Here is a 22,338-nt window from a genome sequence, read left to right as displayed (position 1 = left end):
TTCCAGAGCCGCCGCGCAACCTTTCTGGCTTTTCCCACTGCGCGATGCAGCCTTCTTCTTCTTCTTCTTCTTCTTCTTCTTCTATCTCTCTCTGCAGGCGAACCTGATTTTTAAACGCACGCGCCTGGAAATACCCGTGGATGAGGAGGCGGCTATGCGGCTGTACGCATCGAGGGGGAATCGAGCGCATGAAAAATTACTGTCTTGTATAATACGCGCCTATGGGCATTTCCAGCGAGTGCCTTGTTTACGGGCTGCAACGCTGATGATGATGCGAGAGAGGCTGCAGTATAACGCTCTGGTTTACTCCCCGATGCGCTGTGACGCGACGTATAGGAATGTTACCAAGGGGTGAAGGGATATTTCTTCCCTATCGACTGTTGCGAGACACGCGAATTCCACGTGTTACGCGTGTGCGCCGCTCTTCTAAATATCCCTCGTTAATCAATTGCACCACGCGCGAGACACTCCGTAAACTCGAGTAAATCCGCAATCGAAGCTTCTTTCGTCCCGCCAGAAAACGAGAGGATTAATGCAGCCCGCGCTCCGATTTAAAAGTAAAATAATCCTCGCTCTCTCTCTCGTCTATATATAAAACCAGTTTCCCCGACGAGAGAGAGAGAGAGAGAGCCCACTGCTATGCAGCTCCGAAGAGAGAATCGTCGGCTGAAAAACAAAGCGCGCGATGCATCGGCCGTATACATGTCCCATTTTTGCGTGCAGCGCGCGGGCATTATTACTCGCGGCCTGCGCTGCTGCACATAATAGTGAAAACGAAAACGTCCGAGCGTATACAGTTGTCGTCGCAAGGAGAGAAGCGAGTTGGGTGAGCTGCGGAGAGTCGAAGAAAGGGAGAGGGGAAGAAGGAGCGACGCGGAGAATCAAATAGAAAAGAAACGAGAGAACGAGGTATGTAGCGAGAGGAGAGAGAGAAGGAGAAACAGGATCGGTCGCACACACACACACTGTGGCATTTTTGCCGGCTAAACTCGCTCCTGTGGCATTCTTGACTCTCCCCGCGCTGATGCAGGAGAGTCACACGCAGGAGCGAGATATGCCACTCGTGAATTTTCTCCTCTCGATGTACGACAATTTTCGCACGCGGAGAATGCGCCGATAACCGAAAAGCCTCCCGTGTATATACAGCCTCGGCGCATCTCCGTCTGCGGTAACCTGCTGCTGCGGCTGTGTGCGCGAGCAAGCGGCATAGCATCGTCCCCCTCTCCCGAGCGGCCGCCGTCGTTCCTGGCCTGGTCTGCGCGAGCGAGACGGAAGAGCGGCGGCGCAGCGCAGCAGCAGCAGCCGCCGCGAGTCAGTGTGTCGGCGGCCGCCTTCAGTCAGCGACGAGCCGCGCTCGCCTCAGGACACGCCGCTCTCTCGGCCTTTTTTTTCTTCTCTACCTCTCTCTCTCTCCCTCTCCCTCTCTCTCTCTCGCTCTCGAGGCAGTGCAGTGCCGCGTTACATACGAGTATACAGAAAAATGATGTGCCGCGTGTCGTAGGAGGACAGTGCGCGAGTATGTATCATGTCGTTTCCGCGCTTCGACGCCTCGACTTTCCTCGCGCGACACTTTCGCGGCGCCCACGCGACCGGCAGCTCGTCAGCGCGGATGAAACGGTGAGTGCAGCAGCAGCAGCAGCAGCAGTATAGTGTGTCCCCGAGGCTGAACGAGAGAAAAGTGGAGCAGCACCAGCTGCGGGCAAGAGGAGCGAGTCCAGCTAACGACCTCGATCCTGCGCGCCGATACACGCACAGCGGAGAAACGAAAACAGCAGCGTTCCATTCTATATATACGGAGAAAGAGCAGAACGACGTCGACGACTACGGCGAGCTCCGCTGGCCTAGAGCGGGGGGAGCGTGCGCGCGCTCGTCTGCATGAACGTATAGACAGTCGGGCGTGTGTGTTGTTCCCTTTTACGCGATCGTGACCCCGTTTCTCCTCCCGATGACCGCCGACGCCGCGGTGGACTGGCATGACTGGCAGCAGTAGCTCTCCTCGGTCCTCCGCCCGCGAGAGCAGCCAGTAGTAGCAGCAGCAGCGCGAGGAGCGCCGATGCCACTGCGCCAGCGCGGCTGCGCTTATCAAGGTCAAGGAGAGAGGAGGAAGAGCGCGCCCGCGCCAAGGCCGGAGATAACGAGCGCCGGGGCACGATACAGTGAACTCGAGAGTGCGCGCGTACGAGCAGTTTAGATAGAAGATTTTTGAAGTGAGAGCCAACATTGCAAACATAGTGTCGAGCATCAGCAGCAGCAGCAGCGGTGTCGTGGAGGGCCAGCCGCAGCGGTACCTCGGCAGCAGCAGGCTGGAAGTTCTGAGCAACGCGGCCGCGGCTGTGGTAGAGCTGGCGAAGGGCGGGGGTCGGGTGCAGCTGGTGGCCGGCGGCGGCGGTGCCGGGAGCCTCCCGTCCCCCGTGCACCAGGCCATGCTGCAGACGATGCAGCCGCGGGTGCCCGTGGCCGGGGTCAAGCGCCGCTGGGGCGGCCGGCCAGCCAACCCCAGCGTCCTCCAGGAGTCCAGCAGCGAGGTCTCCAGTAGTGGTGTACTCTCGCCGCCCCCGCCGCCGCCACACTACCAGCCGGCCACCCCCGAGAGCGCCAACAACGCCCGGACCCCCGAGGACCCCCAGCTCTGGGACCTCGACCTCCAGCCCAGGCAGCTGCCGCATCAGCAGATGCACGGCCAGCAGCACCACCACCACCAGCTCATCGCCGCCAGCACCACCCTCTCGCCCTGTCCCACCCTCGTCGAAGGTAAATCTCACGCTGCGGGGAGTAACAACTTTCTCGTGTGCGCATAGAGGCGCGATGAGCGTATCTCGGTAACCGATAAGCGAACCGATGCGTTCTCTGCGAAAGAAAGCGTTGCGCTGCAGGAATTCCGGCGACGAAAAGAACATCAGCTGAGAGACGCCCGCGGGGAGGGAGAAAGCCGTCCATTTTTAAAGGTCGCGCACCGCAGACCTGGCCTTCGCCCGCGCGTATACTCAAAGGGCCGTTGCCCTCTCTCTCTCTCTCTCTCTCTCTCTCTCTCTCTCTCTCTCTCTCTCAGTTTCGACGAATTTTTACGTCTGCACTCGTATAATTATACACCGATGAGCTCGTTGTTGTTGGCGCTTCTATCTCTCGCTCGCTCGGCGTTTTAATCCGGCCGATAAGGCGCGGAATTAAGCAATGTTATGATCGATGACCCTTTCGTTCTCTCCTCGCGAGCTTTCTTTGTCCGCCGCGCTCTAATCCTCTCTTCGGACAATTTTTATCGCGACTCGGATATAACGCTCAGCGATCGCGAAGATCGATCATCTCTGGCTGCATAAAGCCTCGGCAACCTTGAAAGCATGTGTGTAACCGTGATGCTGAAACGAGCATAACTCTACGCTTTGTGTCCGCGCTCTGGACACACGTTACACGCGGAGAGCATAGTCGTGTCGTAAAGTCGAGCGAGTATAGTATAGTCGAGGCTACACACCGGCTCTTACGTAATTACACACTACACACACGCGGCGGCGGTTAGCTTCGCGAGATAAAAAGCCCAGGAAAATCTAAAACTGATCGATGGAACTGTGCCCGAATACGTTTTTTGCTCCGCTTTTTCTTGTGGGCGACGCGAGTGTGTAGGTTGGCTGGACTTTTTTTTTTTCGTCGTTGAATTTTTCTTAGAATTAGTCATCTGGCTTAGGAAAATTCGAAACTCATCGTCAAAACTCCGGACATAGATTCGAGCGTACGTACGTCGCGCATGGAAAAGAAACTCGAGCGTGTACAACACAGCGTGTACAATATACAGTTGCAACGCTGCTGATGTCGGACTTTTTTCGCTGCGCGGGCGAAAGCCTTCGTTCTCTTTCTCTCTCCGTAGTCGCCTCATTCACGATCATTGCCGCCAAGCATACGCGAGGCGCACACAATAGTGTCAGCGAGCCAAGTCTCTCTCTCTCTCTCTCTCTCGCTTATCTAATCGATACTTTCAAGGAATGAACGGATCTTGCGCTTTTTCTCTCTCCTCCTTGTTGTTCTTCTGCCTCGATAATGCGCGCTGTGAGGAAGTGAAGATAAAGCTTCTCGCGATAGCGAAACAAGCGCGAATGTGTTATTTCGACGCCGTCGAGGACAAAAATACTACGGTCTGAATTACCGGAGCGTCGTGAGAAATTCGCAACCGCTGTGCGGATCTCGAAAAAAATTTTCCTCCTCTCGCTCGTTGTTATTGCAGCGTCTTACGCATCGCTCCGGTATTTTTCATCCCCGTGTCGTCGTCGACTAGTTATCGGGCCCCGGAGTATCGTGGATGCTAAATAATGCATTTTAGCGTTTATCAGCGTACATGTGCACAGCACGTGCAGAGCCAGTCGAATCATCGACGTTCTTCTTCTTATTCTCAATTGAGATTGAAGACGCGCACTGCACACGCGCCGAAAAATCGATAACGCGATCGTCCCCCGAGACGCATCGCGCATTATTATACACACCGTCGACGATTACAGCGCAGCTCGCGATGCGTCTCGTCATCCCGAGTTAATTATCACCAGAGTCCGTCGGTGCGAAATATTTTTCAAGGTCTCCCGCACTGCAGACATATAGCTATATTCTCGGGTTGCCGGGTCCGAATGGACGATCATTCGCGAAGATCGCGCCTTACCTGTGCATGGCACACAACTGCGCAGCAGCCGAGACAATGATTCTTTGTCTTGGACCTTTTTATTTTCGATGATGGCAGCGAGGCTCATTGTTGAAAATCCTATTGCAATATAATCGCGCGTGCAAGACTGAGAGAGAGAGAGAGAGAGAGAGAGGGGGGGGGGAGGAAAACGAAAGTCGGGCGACGAATTCCTGCATAATGATTCGAATATTTTCGAATCGAGCGCGACGATCGTTTAAAAAATGGCATTGACACGAATCGAGAGATGGAGAGATGCAGCGTAACCTTGGACACATTCTAATGCTGTAATCGTGTAATGATAATGATAATAATACGAATTAGTATATCTCGCTTGGAGTGTAAATATTGCGATCCGGTCCATTGCATCACTGCTAACTGCCGTAGCACACATGGGAGTATGTGAACATCACGTGCCCGCCGGAGTAGTTTTTCTCTGGAAAAAAAAAGGAGAAGAAGAAGAAGAAGCGTCGCAGCCTTGTGTTTACCTGCTTATACAACTCGGCGGCGGCGCACGCGTGTCTCCGTATAATGTGCGCGCGGCTATTTTAGATAATACACCGGCGATGTACTTCAGAAGCGTTTAACCTAAATTTTTATTGCTCGCGCACGCGATATATCAAGCATCATCGATTTTCCGTGCATGCGCCGCGTTTCGACGAAACCGAAAATTATACTGTCGTCTCGAAAGCTTCCGATTTACCCATCACGCGTCGCAGCAGTAGAGTAATAGTTGTAGCAGCAGTAGCAACGCTCGCGTCGACGACCCAGTCACCCCGTTCTATTTTCGGCGGCAGCTCGGCAGCGCTGCAGCAGAGCCGGAGAGCCTTTTTAACTCGTCGTCGCTCTCCCTCTCTCTAAATATACACCACGGGAGAGTTTGAGTTCGAGAGAGAGGGGGGGGGGAAGGGGGGAGAGCGATGCACGCACGTGTAATGCGAGTCCAAAAAATCCGAGCCGACTTTGGCGAGATGAATCTACTAAAAATTTATAAAAAAAAACTCGATGTTTATATGCTTCTGATGTACCGTGCCGTTTGACGGCTCTTCCTTGCTTATTCGCGATTCCATATTCGCGGAAGGGACGTTGTTTTTCTCTCGTGAAAAATTCCGACGAGACGTCAGAGAGAATGAGCGCGGCAGCGATCAATCAGTAATAGACGCCTTTCACATCCCGAAACGCGAAGCTGTGCACACAAAACGCGAGATAGAGTATACGCGAGAGAGAGAGAGAAACCGATAGATACACGTGATAAGCTGTCGAGGCTACATCTCGGCTCTTGGCGATCCCCGAATAGAGCTGCTATATAGGAGTAAGTGGATTCTCGAGGCCGTACCGCCACACTCACACACACACACACGCGCGCGCACACAAAAGCTCCCTCTTCTACTTCCGACAGCGACCCTGTCTTTGAATCTGACGTCACGTTGCGCAAGTCCCTCTGGAGATTAAAGGGACTGCGTGTATAGGATCGAAGGTCGATCGCCGTCGATGCCTTTGCAGATAAGCCGTCCGGGGAAAAATATTCGAACTCGTCGGTGCGATGCCGGATGTACGAATGTGTGTCGAAATAGCTCGTTCTTTTTTCCATTCCTCCGACGCGAAAACGAAAGGCAGTGTATAGAGAGTACTTTTTTTTGTACACGCCGCGTCGCTCTGGGTCAGAAGGAAATTGCAGGAAGCGCGTTCTGTACGTGAATGTGTGTTTTTCTTTCGCTTCCTCGCGCGCGCGGCGATAATGAGGTCGCTATGAATAATACACACGCAGGCGACAAGCTCTCTCTCTCTCTCTCTCTCTCTCTCTCTCTCACTCGCGTATTGTTCAAACACTCGCGCATGGTTGCCTTTTTTCATACGTGTCTACAAACACACACGTCGAGCGTTTTTAATTATTCGCCCACTCGGATCCACGCGCAATTGTAACAAACTCGTACCACGTGTATGAATGAAGCGCGTTGTTGTGATCCAAGGACTGATTAGCTCTGATGTATGTGCAGCGTACGGCGAATAAAAAACATCCTCACTCTCGGGTATCAATAACCTCGCAAACTTTCGACCGCAGCGCGGGCACGCTTAAAAATAGACGCGGCTCTCGGCTGATGCAAAAAAAGACGGGTCCATTTTCCTACACGCGTGTATGTGTGTGTGTGTGTGTGTGTTTATACACACACACACGTTGCGCACGCGATGCGTCAGAGCCGCCGCTGCAGGAATATGCGCAGCGCGGCGAGCAGAGCGCGTTAACAGGAGTTGATTGAACCGTCGCGTCCACCGAGTTTAGAGCCGCCGACAAGCGCGTTCAAGGTCTCGGCTCGGCGGCTGCCTGCAACGCGCATGTCTGGCGCGACGACCTACACGCGTTCTCCTCTCCTCGACTATATATGCGCGCGTATACTCCCCCGCCAGTTTCGCGAGTGTATGATGCGGAAGAGTCGCCTCCGCCGCTGCTGCTGTTGCTGCGTTTTTTTGGTATTTCGGCTACGCGCTGAGAGAGAGAGAGAGGGGGGGGAGGCTTATCGCTGTGTGCACTTTGATTAAGAACTGGTTTCTTTTTTTTCTCTCGCGGCTGCTGCTGCCGCTGTTAATATTCTCCGGGAAGTGATTTTCTGGTAGTCCCGCGCGCGGATTTTCATCTCCACCGCGAGGGAAAATTAGATCATTCATACCGATCAATTGTTCACGAGCAGCACGTATACTGTAATCTCCTCGCTCCTAGCGACCGATGAGAGATGGAGGAGAAAAAAAATGCATTTCAAACGAGCTTATATTTTAAAGTCTTCTCTTGGTATAAGAGGCGTTTGCGTATACTGAAAACGCGCAATGCCTGAATTATTCCGAGTCGCCAATAAAGTATGATAATTTTTATTAGATTTTCTCCGTACGGTCTTTCACATCTCGCGCTAAAATGAGTCTGCCAAGGACTTCTGGTGATAATAAAAGATGCAAATATAGCCGCTGATTGAAGGATCGCAGCCGCTCTCGCGAGAATATTTTAAACAAACAGTGTGTTTCTGTGTGTAACACGTACGCGCAGAGAAGAAAAAGAATCATCCAAGTGAATCACGAGCTTTAAAAACCCACGCATACCTACCTACTTCCACGAAGCGGACAGCTCCGAAAAATCCGTTAAGCGAAACTTTCGAAAAGTCGTACGCGCGCGGCCGTGTACCTCTCTCTCTCTCTCTCTCTCTCTCTCTCTCTCTCTCTCTCTCTCTCTCTCTCTCTCTCTGTCTCTCGAGAAAATTCGACGACGGCGCCAACCGGATTCACCTTGGCCCGGGCGGAGAAGCGGGGGAGAGCCCGGTTGGTTCAACGATTTCGACGGCGACGCTGAACCGCAGAGAGCCGGGTTAGTGGGTCACTCTCACTCGAGCTGCTGCTGCCGCTGCTACTGTAACGCTGCGTGTGTATTTGTATAGGAAACTGACGAGTCGCTGACAGTTTCGACTTGCGCCGCCGCAGGTGCAACGTACGTATAGGGAGGAGTTCAATGATCCTCGCTCTGGGGTGATTACACTTTCTCGATCGCGTAAGGTTCTTTTTTTTTTTAAGAAATTTAGAACCGCTCTGCGTATAGTCAGACTATCTCGCAACCCAAATAGCAGTTTACTGGAAAATTACAAGCAAGGCGTCGTCGTCGCGACGATGCGAAGCCAAATAATCCCGAAACTCTCTGCATACCGCGTTTACAACGAGCATCGATTCTACCCGCCGACGGCAACATAAACAAGACGAAGATTTATATTATCTGCGAGCGAGCGCGAGGCAATGGGCAGAGGCAATTTTTACGTCGATCTTAATCATTAATGGGAAAAGGCAGCGGAGAGCAGTATAGCGGAGAGCGAGATCATAAGTAGGTCATCGTCATCTCGCTTCTCTCCCCTCTCTATCTCCGACGGCGCACGTGGCGGAACGAGATTTCTTGCGACTCTCTCGCGCCCCGACTTTGATTTTCGGCGATTCGACACACACGAACGTTCGTCGTCCTCGTCTATTGTTGTCGTGCTCCACTTTTTCGGAGATACGGGCACACACGCAATTCCACGGGCTTCTTGCATACACGTCGTATGTTTATTGTTTATGCGTTTCACGCGTGTTTGTTTAATACGTTTGTTTGAAAGCATCAGGCTTAATCGAGCGAATCGATCATGGGATTTATTTCGGTCAATTGGCTATCTCTTTCTCTCTTTCTTGCGCGCGAGCTGGGGCCTGATGCGTATATATATATATATAGGTATACAGACAGAAATGTAATACAGCAGGAAGGAGTTTCGGTTCTGAGCCGGCTCGAAAGCGGCGGTCGACCCAATTCTCTCCTCCAGAGCGAGAGAGTCTCTATAATACCGACGCCTTTGCGTCACGTATATCCTTTGACCCTACATACAACTGCCCGCGATGCTGAATTATAGTGCGCTCGTTTGACGAATCAGCGTGGCCTGCTTTCGCCGTTATCATTCGGGCCTGTTAAAAAGTCGTTATCGTTAAACTGTATTGATGATCGCTTGGTCGCATTTTGCTTTTTGCCGAAAAGCTTGTATGATTTCGGTTCGGATTAAAAATAGGTCAGAGCAAGATTAATCGGTATAATTGGCCAATCCACACACCGACGAGAAGAAAAATTCGACTCCCCAACCAAGCCAAACGAGCCGTCGAACTTTGGTCTTTCTTCGAGGGTAGACGAAGGAAAAAGAATAAAAGAGAAAAAAAGACACAAAAGTCTCTCGCGGGCCGCAGTGGATTTGAAGGTCGCGAATAACGTTTTCGGAACCCGCGCGAGCGGAATACGAAAAATCGCGCTGACAAAAACAGGTATGACACTTGGGAGTCGGCTCGCGCACACGCGGCCGGCGTGGCTCGTGAAAACACGCGCGCGACATCGCCGAGAATTTCAATTTTTGTTCCCCCCGCTATACCCGCCGTCGTATTAAATCGTCGCTGCTAAATGCTTTGCTCGTGGTTTCGCGAAATTCTTCTCAGAGTTGCGTGCGATTGCATGTACACCTGTGACTAAGTCTCTTCGCTGCAGGTGTCGACCTGTTTTTCGACGACGTATAACGTATGAAAACTCATCTGCTGTAATAGTCGTTTCAGAGCGGCTAAGAGAGTCAGCGGGACAAGAAGCGCAAGAAAGCCTCGGTTCGGAGAGAGAGAGAGAGAGAGAAAGAGGGGGGAAAAAAGTGCAAAATCAAAGTAAAATCGAGGCGGAACGAACTGGAGCGTCAAGCGGCCGCGGCGGCGAGTTTCCCCACTGCAGCGCCGAGAACTGCAGTTCGTTTTCTCTCTCTATCCGCGAGAGAGAGAGAGAGAGAGAGAGAGCTGAGCTGCATGCTCGGCCGCTCGCGCGCGCGGGCAAGGCCAGGGACTGGTCGTTTTCTTGCGCAACGAACCCTCGTTTCTCTCCGCTGCCATCCTAGCTCCACTTATGGAGATCCTCCGCCGCCGCCGCCGAGAGAAGCGCGGCCATTGTTTTTCTCTCTCTCTCTCTTTCAAGCATAGAGCTGCGACGCGGAGAAACGAGATCTCGCGAGATGACGTGGCTCTCTCTCTCTCTCTCTCTCTCTGTCGTTTTACTTTTGCGGATCGCTTTGCGTTCGCTGCTGCAGTTCGTTAAAATAAATTGGGTGCCGCCGTAGACGTCTCTTCGCCGAGAGTCTGTATCGTAGGCCGGTGATCAGAGGCTTCGTGCGCGGCTATGGCTGAGAGAGTAGAGGGGGGAATTAACGGAGACTGAAAATAACTTTTTTCCGAGAAGCTGGATTTCCCGGCTTGCGCAATAACTCGGCGTACGCTGCAGTGCGTGTATGAAAATATTCCCACAGCGATGGAAACGAGCTTAATTGAAAGTATCGAAATTGCCGCCGATTACGCCGGTTCACGGGTGGTTAACTTTTCCGCGAGCGAATCTCCGCTATGGTATATTGGGCGCAGACACGAAAGCGAAATTCCTGGAAAAACTTTACGTTTATACGTGATGATTTGAAGTGTCAATTTTAAAAAGAACGCCGCGTTGTTGTAACGAGTGTTTAAACAATGGTTGTATTTACTTTCAGATATACGGTTATACATCGTGGGTGTGTGCGTCACGAGTATATAATCGGCGTGAATGAGCCCTTCGTCATACACTATACAGCCGAAAGTACCGTAAGCTTCTCTTTCACCTGCGCGTCGCGACTATGTGTAAAACGAAAGTTCGGGAATTCCCCGATCGGCTACCGAACGTTATTGCTACCAATGAAAAACACCAGCCCGTTCGATCCTGCAAACTCGCGACGAATTGCGCAAAGCGGAAACTCGAATATATCATAAATCCAGAGCTTTTCCCATCTCGTCAAACTCGTCGCACACTCGTTATATACATCCCGGATAAATCACGCGAGCTTTATCGTCTTACGCGCAGTCGACTTTTAGTGTCTTTCGCAATAATAAAAATTATTAACTGCCTCTGCACACACACACACACACACACGCATCAGCGGTAATAAACGAGCGAACCGCGTTACATACATTCGCCTCGCGCGCGCGCGCGCGCGGATTGTCGTCCGGTACAATTAACCTTAATTTCACTCCGTCTGGAAAAAAAAAATGAATTAATCATCCACACACACTCGCGTCGTGACGTCTATACGTGAAAAAAATCTCTCTTGGCTCCTCCGAAACTTCATCGAAGGATCGTCGTAAAAATAGCCACGAGTGGCTCCCCGGAATATAAAACGGTATTATCACGCTGTGTGTATACGTGTATAACAGTGTAATATACGCATCCGCTCGAAAACGGAAAGAAAAATCCGTGCGCGGCATCGCCTCGCATCAGATCGTTTCCACGAATCCGCCTCGCACCTCTGTATACGCACACGTTCACGAACGGCGCGACGCGTGTTACCATAAAGGTATTATACGCAGCGTGTAAGAAGCTACTCTCGCTTCTTTTTTCTCGGTCGATCGTCGATTGTAAAATTTCGAGAAACCCGCCAAATTCGAAATCGGTTACGTAAATGGAAGCAAATTCTAATACACGCGAGCTGATGTGTCGTATACACGAAATAGGCGCTCGTGGGCGGAAAACTGGCGTGTAAACAGAGACTTCAATGCCGCTCGCGCTCTTTTCTTGCGCGACAGACGGAGACGAGTAAGAGACTGCGCCTGAGCCGACGCTCAGCTCGCCGGGCCGGAAAGTCGCGTCCTATACCTGTACCTACACATCCATCGGACTGATGCACGATCGCCTCCTCCCGATTACACTGGCATTGGAAAATTATCGGTTCTCCTCTCCGCTCGATCGAGGATCAGGAGATGACTCTTGTTTTCTGGAAATCGCCTCGGCATTTTTACACACCCGGTAGGGGGAGCGATATTGATTCGAGACGAGGGAGCGACGTACGATGCAGTTCCCTATATATACTTTTTCTTTTCGTCGTCGCTGTGCGTGCGCGGAGAGAGCCTCGCGCGGAATTTCAGGGATATCGGTAGACGGGATCTCTCACTCTCGGGTTCGAGAACCTCGCGTGTTCTCGCTGCTTTTTTGGAATATCGCCGATTTTAATATCGAGGGATCGATGAAATCCTTGAGAGCAGTCAAACCATAGAAACGCCAGTGGGTAACATTGAACCTGTTTCTCATCGCCTTCGAGCGAGCTAAGCGCCTGCATTGTCACACGCTAGCTTCCGTCAAGGCGTGTATATGCGGTATATCGATCAGCTGTTCGTACGTTATGCGGCCGAAGAATCACAGTCCAACCGAGAAAGTAACTTTCGCCCGCAACAACGTCGTCGTCCAAGTATAAGCAGCGCGAGCGCGCATACGGCAGACTCGGCTCGTTAAACTTCGCGATCAAGTTCAAATGGCCGCCGCGACCTAGAAAGCCCCGGCCTCGCGCAACTTTATACATATGCGGACAGCCGGCAAACACGTGCAGCACGAAAATCCAGCATCGACCAAGCGTCTGCCTCCGGCGGCCGGTGACGTCATAGCTCGTGTAGTTTCGAGCCTGTGTGTGGGAGAACGTTGCACTTGTGTGCGGCGAGCCGAGAGCGCGGAAGATTCCGGGGGATTAGTGAAGAGCGTTAGTTTTCGGTCTTGTTTGCTACGGCTTGGACTTGATCCTCGAAACTAAAATGTCGGCTCGAGAATGCACTCGCTGCTATCGCAGAAGTAGAAGAAGAAGAGGAGGAGGAGGAGGAGGAGGAGGAGGAGGAGTAAGGCGGCATCGGCAGTGAAAAAGCGAGTGGAATAGCGCAGGCGCACTAGGCGTACACAACTCGTTCTCCAGAGTCAAGGACGCTCAGTGCTCCTGCCTCGCTGCCGCGAGTCGCCGCTCTCTCGCACGCATACACACATAGAGAGTCAGAGTCGCTTGGAAACCTGCCTCTCGCTCGCGCTTGAAGAAAAGGAGGATTATATCCTACATACCCACCTACCTACTACGATCTCTCCCCCTGCGCTGCTCACCGACACGCAAGAGAGCCGCGCGAGCCGGTTCTCCGCTCTCTACCTCCTCCTCCTCCTCCTCCTCCTCTTGTTTCTTTTCTGCTCGTTCTTCCTCTTCTTCTTCTCGGCTGGCTCTCCCGAGCGCAGATTCTGCGCACGCTGCAGCGAGATAGAGAAGAAAGTATAGGTGCGCGAAAAGTGCAGCGCTGGAACACTGAGACACTGACCGCGCGCTCGGGCTCGCTCGCTCGCCGGAGAGGTGCACATACTCATATAGGAGATGCTCTCGGCGTGTTATGGAGAGGGACCGGGTCAGCTTGTTACGTAACGCGCCTGCATTTTTCGCGATTCGGATCGCATCCTCGGCGCGAAAGTCGAGAGCCCGTTTCCTGAGCTTTCGGAACCGAGAGCCGCGTTCCGGGAACTGCGGTGTTACGTTTTTTTCTCGCTTCTTCAATCTCCCTTTTCTCCTCTTGCTCTCGCTTCCCCGTCGCTAAAAAGTCCACACTGAGACCTCGTGTGTCGACACGACGCGATGGCTCGACTGTGTGCGGTTAATCAACGCCCCAGCTCTCTAAAAATGATAAAAATAACAAACGACCATTCATCCGAATCCGATAGACTGAGAGAGACGTGTGTGTTGTCGTTTGCAGGAAGGGACGACCTGTCGCCGCCGAGCTCGCTGAACGGCTACAGCGCGGACAGCTGCGACGCGAAGAAGAAGAAGGGCCCGACGCCGCGGCAGCAGGAGGAGCTCTGCCTGGTCTGCGGCGATCGGGCCTCCGGCTACCACTACAACGCCCTCACGTGCGAGGGCTGCAAGGGCTTCTTCAGGCGCAGCATCACCAAGAACGCCGTCTACCAGTGCAAGTACGGCAACAACTGCGAGATCGACATGTACATGAGGCGCAAGTGCCAGGAGTGCAGGCTCAAAAAGTGCCTCCACGTCGGCATGCGGCCCGAGTGCGTCGTCCCGGAGTTCCAGTGCGCCGTCAAGCGCAAGGAGAAGAAGGCCCAGAAGGTGAGAATATCTCCGTGTGTAAGTTCCTCTGTTTGTCGTTTGCCTGAATTGGGCCGGGCTCTTCGGTATATATAGAGAATACGGTTTTCGTCTTTCGATCGATAATAATGACGATAATAATCACGGCGTTCGTTCCGATCAAGGAGAAGGACAAACCGAACAGCACGACGATGAACGGTGGTTCGCCAGGGGGCATCGGCCCGGCCGAGCAGATGGGAGTGAAGATGGAGCCGGCCGAGGTCGACTACTCGATGTCCGGCAACAGCGGCACCGTCGCCTCCATAGGCTCGCTCAACGGCCTCAACTACGTCAGTCCCGAGCAGGAGGAGCTCATCAACAGGCTCGTCTACTTCCAGGACGAGTACGAGCAGCCCAACGAGGAGGACGTCCGGAGGATCACGGTGAGCGTACTTTATGACTCAATATACACGTTTTGGCTGAGTTACTGAGGCGGCGCATACTACAACGATCTATCCCCCTCGCGCTCAGAATCAATCGACGGAGAACGAGGACCCGAGCGACGTGAGGTTCAGGCACATCACCGAGATCACGATACTGACGGTGCAGCTGATCGTCGAGTTCGCCAAGAGGCTACCGGGCTTCGACGAGCTCCGGCACGAGGACAAGATCGTCCTGCTGAAGGCCTGCTCGAGCGAGGTCATGATCCTGAGGATGGCGCGCAAGTACGACTACCAGACGGACAGCATAATCTTCGCCAACAACCAGCCGTACTCGCGCGACAGCTACACCCTCGCCGGCATCGGCAACATCATCGACGACCTGCTGCACTTCGGCCGGCTCATGTACTCGATGAAGGTCAACAACGCCGAGTACGCCCTGCTCACCGCCATCGTCATGTTTTCAGGTATGTTGCCCCACTGCATTTTTAATCCTCATTCACTCGCTAACTGTCGCTTTCGCTCGCGCAGAGAGGCCCAACGTGTCCGAGGGCTGGAAGGTCGAGAAGATCCAGGAGATCTACTTGGACGCCCTGAAGGCCTACGTGGAGAGCAGGCGGAAGCCCAAGGCGAGCGCCATGTTCGCCAAGCTCCTCTCCGTTCTCACCGAGCTGCGCACCCTCGGCAACCAGAACAGCGAGACCTGCTCGAACCTCAAGCTCAAGAAGAAGAAGCTGCCGCCGTTGCTCGCCGAGATCTGGGACGTGGCCTCCTAGTCGCCCGGCGCTCGACAAAGACAACAAGCACCACGACGACAACAATTGCGGGAAAAAGCCAGCAGCGAGCCACCGGCCAGCGTCGTCGATCAGCAGCAGCAGCAGCGAGTTCGCGTCGTCGCCGTGCTCGCCGAGCGTGACTTTTTTACTAGTGCACCACTATGCCACTGCCTCTCGATCGTCCTCGTCAATATAGATACCGATCGCCCAGCGAAACTCGTGCGCTTGACTCTGTCATTGACGATGACAACCGACGAACAACAACACTAACTGCTTACTACCACTACTACTACTACCACTGTTCTTAATTAATACATACTGTTACTGCATTGTACTAATGTACTCTTCTGATTATTCGTCATCTTTATCTTCTTCTTCTTCTTCTTCTTCTTCTTCTTCTTCTTCTTTGTCTATGTATCCTTCTCTGCTGCGATGACACGATGTGTGTACCGTCTGCGCCGATTTGTGACCGTTGTTATCGGTTTTCCCCTTGTTTCGTACACGGCCCTACTGTTCTTATTCGTGAAAAGGAAAAACCTAAATAGATGCAGCTTCGTTCGTTTGACGACCGATTTCCCCGCCCTATCGATACACTTGACGCTCACGAAACACGAGGGAGAATCTATTGTTAAGAGAGAAAGAGAGAGAGAAGGAGATAGAAAACGCATAAGAAGGGAAAAAATATAAGCTTAGATAAGCGAAAGGACGTAAAAGGCAGTGGCGAAGGCACCCAGGCTGTGATACGTAGAGACAGTACAGAGACTATATAAAGAACTACCTACACTTATATATTATGAAAACAAATTATATATATAAAAATATATATATATATATATGAATCTATATTATACATATATAAAAGAAGTTTATCCTGACGGATAGCCCTGATATCGATACATAAATGTAATGTATAGGTGTAAGGCATACGTAGTGCGGATGTGCGTCTACTGTGTGAGTGTGACTGACCGTAGTGTGAGTAAGAATGCTATATACAAGACGTACGTGCGAATGGGAGCGAAGAAGCGTGTCAGCGGCGCGTGCGAGGTTTCAAGAGACTACACGAGCACTTGGCACTGTTGAGCAGCTGCCTTGAGAAGCGTAAGTCACGAAAAATATGAGCGCGATATAATTCGATATAATGCATAATGAATACGATAGAGTCTATATCACACACATAGCATAATAATGTGTTGCTAGCATGTATGTACGGTGTTTATATGAGCGAGCGAGAGAAAGCGCGCACACGAGAGTTTGAGAACTGCTTTTGTGAGAATGGCAATCGAGCGTGTTTTTCCGAGAAGCTATATAACACAAAAATCGTCGCGGAACAAATAATGAAGTTTGCTAACGAACGTTCTAGAGAGAGGGATGCATCTGCTGATCTGCGGGAAGTTTATAGAGCGAAACAGAGGGAGAATAACGTAGGTTGTAGTCAGTCAGCTTAGGATAGGTGACCGAGTTCAAGTGCAAAGCCCTGTGCCTTCAGCAGCGGACATCGGCTCACCAACAAAACGAAAAAAAATATGAAATTTAACCGTCCGTTTTAATTTTGTAATAAAATCAACAAAAGCGTATAATAATGTAAAAATCTGAGATGAAGTTCATAAGATAAGGTTTATTATTAGGGAGGCGAGGAAGGCGGCGAAAAGGAGGACGAAGGTAGCAAGGTAGACAAAAAATTAAAAACAAACCAGTAGATGAGCAAACTAGAGCAAGCAAGTGTGACGTGTAATTGAAGAATGGCGAACGAGCGTAAAAAGCTATGTGCAAGAACGGATATAGAGGGAATGCACGCAATTTTCAATGCAATCCGTAACGAATGAAGCGGCGAGAAACTGAGTGCGTGTGAGTGCGTGTGCTTTCGAAGATCGTATTAAATACTAAGTAAGGATGCGAAAGGACAAATTTGAATCGACGCAGTATGCTAGCGTATTTTACAAAATAAAAAAAGATTTAAAAGAACGGAACATCGTAAAATCTACACGAGACGACAACGATAGAGCAGTTTTAATCGACGGTGTCGTGAATTCGGTGCGGTTTTGAGCCCGGGAGTTTTCGGGCGCGAAAGGGAATCGCGACGAAGCGAAGATCGTATATAAGACAAATGATATGAACACACACACATATACTTCTTTGAAACGCTGACATTTACACACACACACACACACACACACCACTCACATACAAACACCGAAACGCGCTTATGAAGCACACGAATAAATTTTGAGGGGAAAAAAATTGTAATTTGAAGGTGCGCGCAAACTATGTAAGATTTTCGATGTTGTACTTCTGTAATTCTATGCTGTTAAAACTGATCTTACGGTTATATTCCATAGTATATACGATTTCTTACAGTTTCAAATCGCGTACATACGGCCGTATTATACACAGACTACGCGCTTGTGTAATTTTTCGTGTTCCACGTGCAACTTTGAAAGGCAAGGAGTTATGAATTTCAGAGTCAATATTTCGGTTTTTAGTCGTCTTTTTGACGTACGTAAGATAAAAGTAATTGTTTTTCTTTTTTTTTCTTTTTAAACTCGAGGGACTAGAGGCGCAATATTTCGAACGAAAGAAATCGTATATTTAAAATAAGACTGCGTGAGCGTGTATTTGACTGCAAAAAATATAAGCGCTTGGATTCTCAATTGTGGTGAGGGCCTTCGAGCGAGGCGTATCCCACTGGACGCCGGTGTTGAAAATTCGATGCATATATTGTCCTTATGTAGTGCAAGAAAATTTTAAAATTAAGTCCGCGAAAGGGACACTTCGTATAGATAAAGTAACACACAAATTAGAAAATTATTATGAAAGCATACACCTTTTCACACATACAAACACGAACAGACACCGAAAATTTACGCGGGAAAAATCTCGTCGTGCGAGAATCATGGAAACCAAACTATCGACACAGAGATACAAAAGACAAAAGACAACACCGTTTCTTATAAACGTTATATATTTACGTGTTATGTTGTAATATAACATATAAGTGCGGCATGTCATTTTACATAGGATTTTTGCTACCGTCGCCGTTCGGCGGTCGGGATTCTCTCGAGCGATCATGTTCGATACAAACTTACAAAAAAGATATATATATAAATAAATGATATATTTAAATAGTGAAACGCAAGCATAAAACAATAGACGAGAAGACGTACTTTACCAGGCGAAAAGCGACGCAAGCTGACCGAGAGCTATTAGAGACGCGACAAGAAAGTAAAAAAAAGTCGTAGACAACAGAAAACAAATAGCTATTACAAAGTTTAGACATAGTCAACCTCCGAACGACGGGGTAGCGGTTGACGTCCGTCGCTCCTCGGCTTTTTGACAAAGTTACGTTTAACAAAGAACGAGAAATTGAAAAGTATGTAGAAAAAAAAGTAAACTAAACTACGTAACGCCACAAGGCAGACACTGCCACGCCGCGGAGTGAACGCGCGAGATAAACAAACAAAAATAGATAAAAATATATCGCGAACGTCATTGTTCAAACGAGAGAGAAAGAGAGAATGAAGCTTTCCTTAACTTGTAGCGCGAATCTTCCGCGATATACACGCATGAGAAGGGAAGGGAAAAATCACTTTGGATGTACGAGCAGAAAGAAATGTCGCCGGAGGAGCGTATAAATTCATACTTTCGAAGATAAACGCCCCATGTATAAGCGAACGGTTCGAAATGCGTTGAAGACGGCAAACATGTATTGCAAAAGCCAAGAAACATTACCGAACGCATTATTAGAGAGAGAGACATACACACACACACACATGATAGAAAAACGAAGTTACATCGCCACCTGACATGCTTGATTTTAACATTGCGTTCGTATCGTCCAGCGAAGTGCCGAAGAACGTAACGCGCTCGCACGAGGCTCGCACTGCACGCCTGAGATGACTTATTATTATAATATTATTATTACTACTAGTTATTATTATAATTATTTTTATTATTATAATTATTATTAATATTATTATTATTATAGTAATTTTATTATTATTATTGTAAATGATATAATTCTTTTTTAAAAAACGAATTTGCCCGTTATCAATTGTACATTATCGATAATATATTTTCTATTATTCTTTAATTTCGTCCTGGCAACTATTTATTTCACTCTTGGTGATTTTACTAACAGTCAGTCCTTTGCTAACAATTTTTCAACCCTCAAAGTTTATAGAATCGAAATTGATTGTTGATCAAGTTTTCGTATCTCAACTTGTTTTAAAATGTGAAAAGAGTCGATTCATTCTATGCATTGTTTCGAAAGAACAGATTAACGTCTGATAGAAAGTATAACGACACAAATTATTCGGTCGAAGGTTTGCCTTCGCAACTCGTGCGAACGCGCATAACGTTTCCACTGACACTTCGTCCGGCATAGCGAGCGCATTTCAACCGTAAAAAAAAGCGAGAAACGAATTGTCAAAGAAAACGCAGAAAGATAAGCTCCCCCCCCACTACACGCACCGCCGTCGCCGTGGTCGTCTTCGTCGTCGTTAACGCGCATACATCATAAGTACACACAACATACCTCATGCATAAAAAAAGAATAAACTTTTCTATGTAAATACATTTCGCGTGTCACGTGCGTACCTGCCATTCCGCGCGCGCGAGGGCGGAACCTTGTTGATTTTTTCCAGTACGTTTTCTTTTCCTCTTTCTGTTCTTCGTCCTGTCGCGTCTGGGGAAACATTTTTTCGGGCACGTCGCTGTACGCCAAGCTCGGTCGAGAGCCATTTTTTCCGAGTAACAGATATACAGATGTAAAAGTACGATGAAATGCAAAGTAGCAAACGAATATATATATATATATATATATATATATATATATATAATTAAACTGTATAATAGACACGTAAGCGTTGACATGTGCGTTGAACAATATGCGAAAGAATATAACATAATGTGTCAGTTTGGGATTTGTGAATGGCGATTTGCGCAGTATAGTATGATGATATGACAGCATCTCTCGCGATATAACGTAACATTGCCTATTGTAGCTTTTCGCTCCGCTGAAGGAGCCTCTCACGCCGATACATATATAGGGTGACGCATGTTATATACATCAAATATACACACATCCACACGCCCACGTTTACATAAGGACTCTGTAGCGATAAGGAAAAGTACAACTCTAAGTCTCGTAAATTAAAAGAAAAAACGTTCTCTCGTTGTTTTGCGTTTTCGGAGTGAGGCGAAAATAATTTAATCGAAACTGCGCCGACTGTTCAGTTTCCTCGTCTTTATTTGGTCGCTCTGAAAACCGTAACTATCTTCGTAGCTCTTCTGTAGGACAAAAGCATCGTACTATCGAATCCGTTGCAAATTATAAGACTTGATTATTCGTACTCTAGAAATTTCAAATCACTAGGCTTGTAAAATTCGACACTTAAGGCGTAGAAGTAAAAAAGAAAAATCGTCACGCGTACTCGTCTAAGTTCGTTCAGGGCCCTCCGTGATCGTGACGTATAATCACAGTTTTTCAGCTCCTCAAGTATTTACGCTCTTCGCGTGACGCTGCTGTTTAGCAAAAACAAATTCTCCGTGCAATAAGGCAGGCACGTCGAATCTCCGTGCTCTGCTAAAATGTGATAGCTAAATTAACGCTCGAGAGAGAAAGGTGTGTGAGAAGCGCAGTCGTCGGTCGCAAAAAAAAGAAAAACAACCCGGAATTCGGCCCTCCCGTTCTAATTAGCCTCCACCGCTGGCTGTTATTAACGATATCTCGAGCATAATGTATACCTCCTTCCCGTCGACGGCAGGTCGCTCTTAATTTGCCCCCCTAACTCTTGTAAGAACGCACTCTATCTCTCTCTCTCTCTCTCCTTCTACGCATTCTTCGTGTAATTCAGTCGTTCTGCGCGCCCTCGGAGATAGAGCACCGCGATTACAATAAGCCCACGCATAAAACTGTGTGCGCGCGCACGTATACTTATATAAAAACAAAATAATAAATATTCATCGCCTCAGCGCGCGTACAAACGAGACCTCTTCACGGCGTGTAATCGTTGCGGAAAAGCATCAGGGCACGCGAAAGGAGGTAGGAGAGAGACAGAATCAATTAGCAAACGAACTGTTAAAGAATAAACGCAATTCTATTGACGAACACTGCCAAAGGGCGTTATACATTGAGAAATAAAAAAACAAACATTTTGACGTCGATTTTTTTCGTTGGACTCTCTTGTATTTTGGGGCGCGATATACACGTATTATAATCCTCGCGATGTCGATGAAGACAAAAAAAAAAATTTAATTTATTTATGTAAACGCGCGAGTCACGCCGCGAAGATCTTGAGCGTGACGAATGTGTAAGGGCACACGCGCGCGATTGTAATTTTCAAGATATACTGCCAAGCGTATAGAGGTCGACTCTTCGTCTATACTGTACTGTATTATTTTTCCTCTTTTCTAACGAAACGCGGAAAAAAAAAACATAAACGAATAATAGAAGAAGAAAAAATAACGCGGTCAGAGAGGAAGAAAAACGAACCCGAACAAAAATACTCCGTCAGTTGTTCTACATCGCGCGGACATCCCCGCAATCACGCCTCTTTTTATGGTCTTCGCTGTAATACTACGTCGTTCGAATCGCGTCGTACACGACGACAAGTAATCTCTCCGGTAGTCAGCAGCAGTAGCAGCCAACGTAGTTAACGACTAAGTCTATTCTACTCTGTAGTGGCAGTCGCGCAGCGCAAATGACCTGCCGTCATCGGTCCTATCGCATTGTTTTCGCTGTACTGTGCACCCCCTTTTCCCCGGTATAACGTGAACGATGATCGCTTCGGGACGCTTTGTAATACTGCTGTGTATTGGGGCAACTTTCCGCCTAAAACACATGTACAGCGTATTCGTGAAAGGCGAACAGAGAATCACACACACAGATGCACACACACACACACACACATAAACGTGCATAACCCTCTCGTGTATATATAAACGTATACTATGATTATTATTGATATTATTGTTATCATGAGTACGTCATTATTATTACAATTTATAAAATATTATTAATAATTAATTAAAAATTATAATTAATTATATACGCGGCCGCGCGACGA

General features: G+C 49.1%; 1 protein-coding gene across 6 annotated transcripts in view; it reads left to right on the top strand.

Moving 5' to 3' along the window:
* The window catches only part of Ecr (ecdysone receptor), a 74,713-nt gene extending 55,352 nt beyond the window's left edge, over positions 1-19,361 (top strand). For 2 of the 6 annotated variants that reach the window (XM_016981499.3, XM_032596286.1), the window contains 4 exons: positions 13,733-14,100; positions 14,244-14,501; positions 14,590-14,965; positions 15,030-19,361. In XM_016981499.3, the coding sequence (XP_016836988.1) occupies positions 13,733-14,100; positions 14,244-14,501; positions 14,590-14,965; positions 15,030-15,274 (1,247 nt within the window). In that variant the 3' untranslated portion in view covers positions 15,275-19,361. Of the gene's footprint in view, positions 1-2,172; positions 2,752-13,732; positions 14,119-14,243; positions 14,502-14,589; positions 14,966-15,029 lie in introns of those variants that run through there. The other 4 variants (NM_001159357.1, XM_032596287.1, XM_031922470.2 and 1 more) reach the window with 4 other exon arrangements.
* Positions 19,362-22,338: the final 2,977 nt, after the last annotated feature.

This window comes from Nasonia vitripennis, chromosome 2 (assembly GCF_009193385.2).
Source record: "Nasonia vitripennis strain AsymCx chromosome 2, Nvit_psr_1.1, whole genome shotgun sequence".
Classification (NCBI taxonomy): Eukaryota; Metazoa; Arthropoda; class Insecta; order Hymenoptera; family Pteromalidae; genus Nasonia; species Nasonia vitripennis.
Note: the sequence above shows the minus strand (reverse complement) of the source record. Positions and strands in the feature narration are given on the sequence as shown.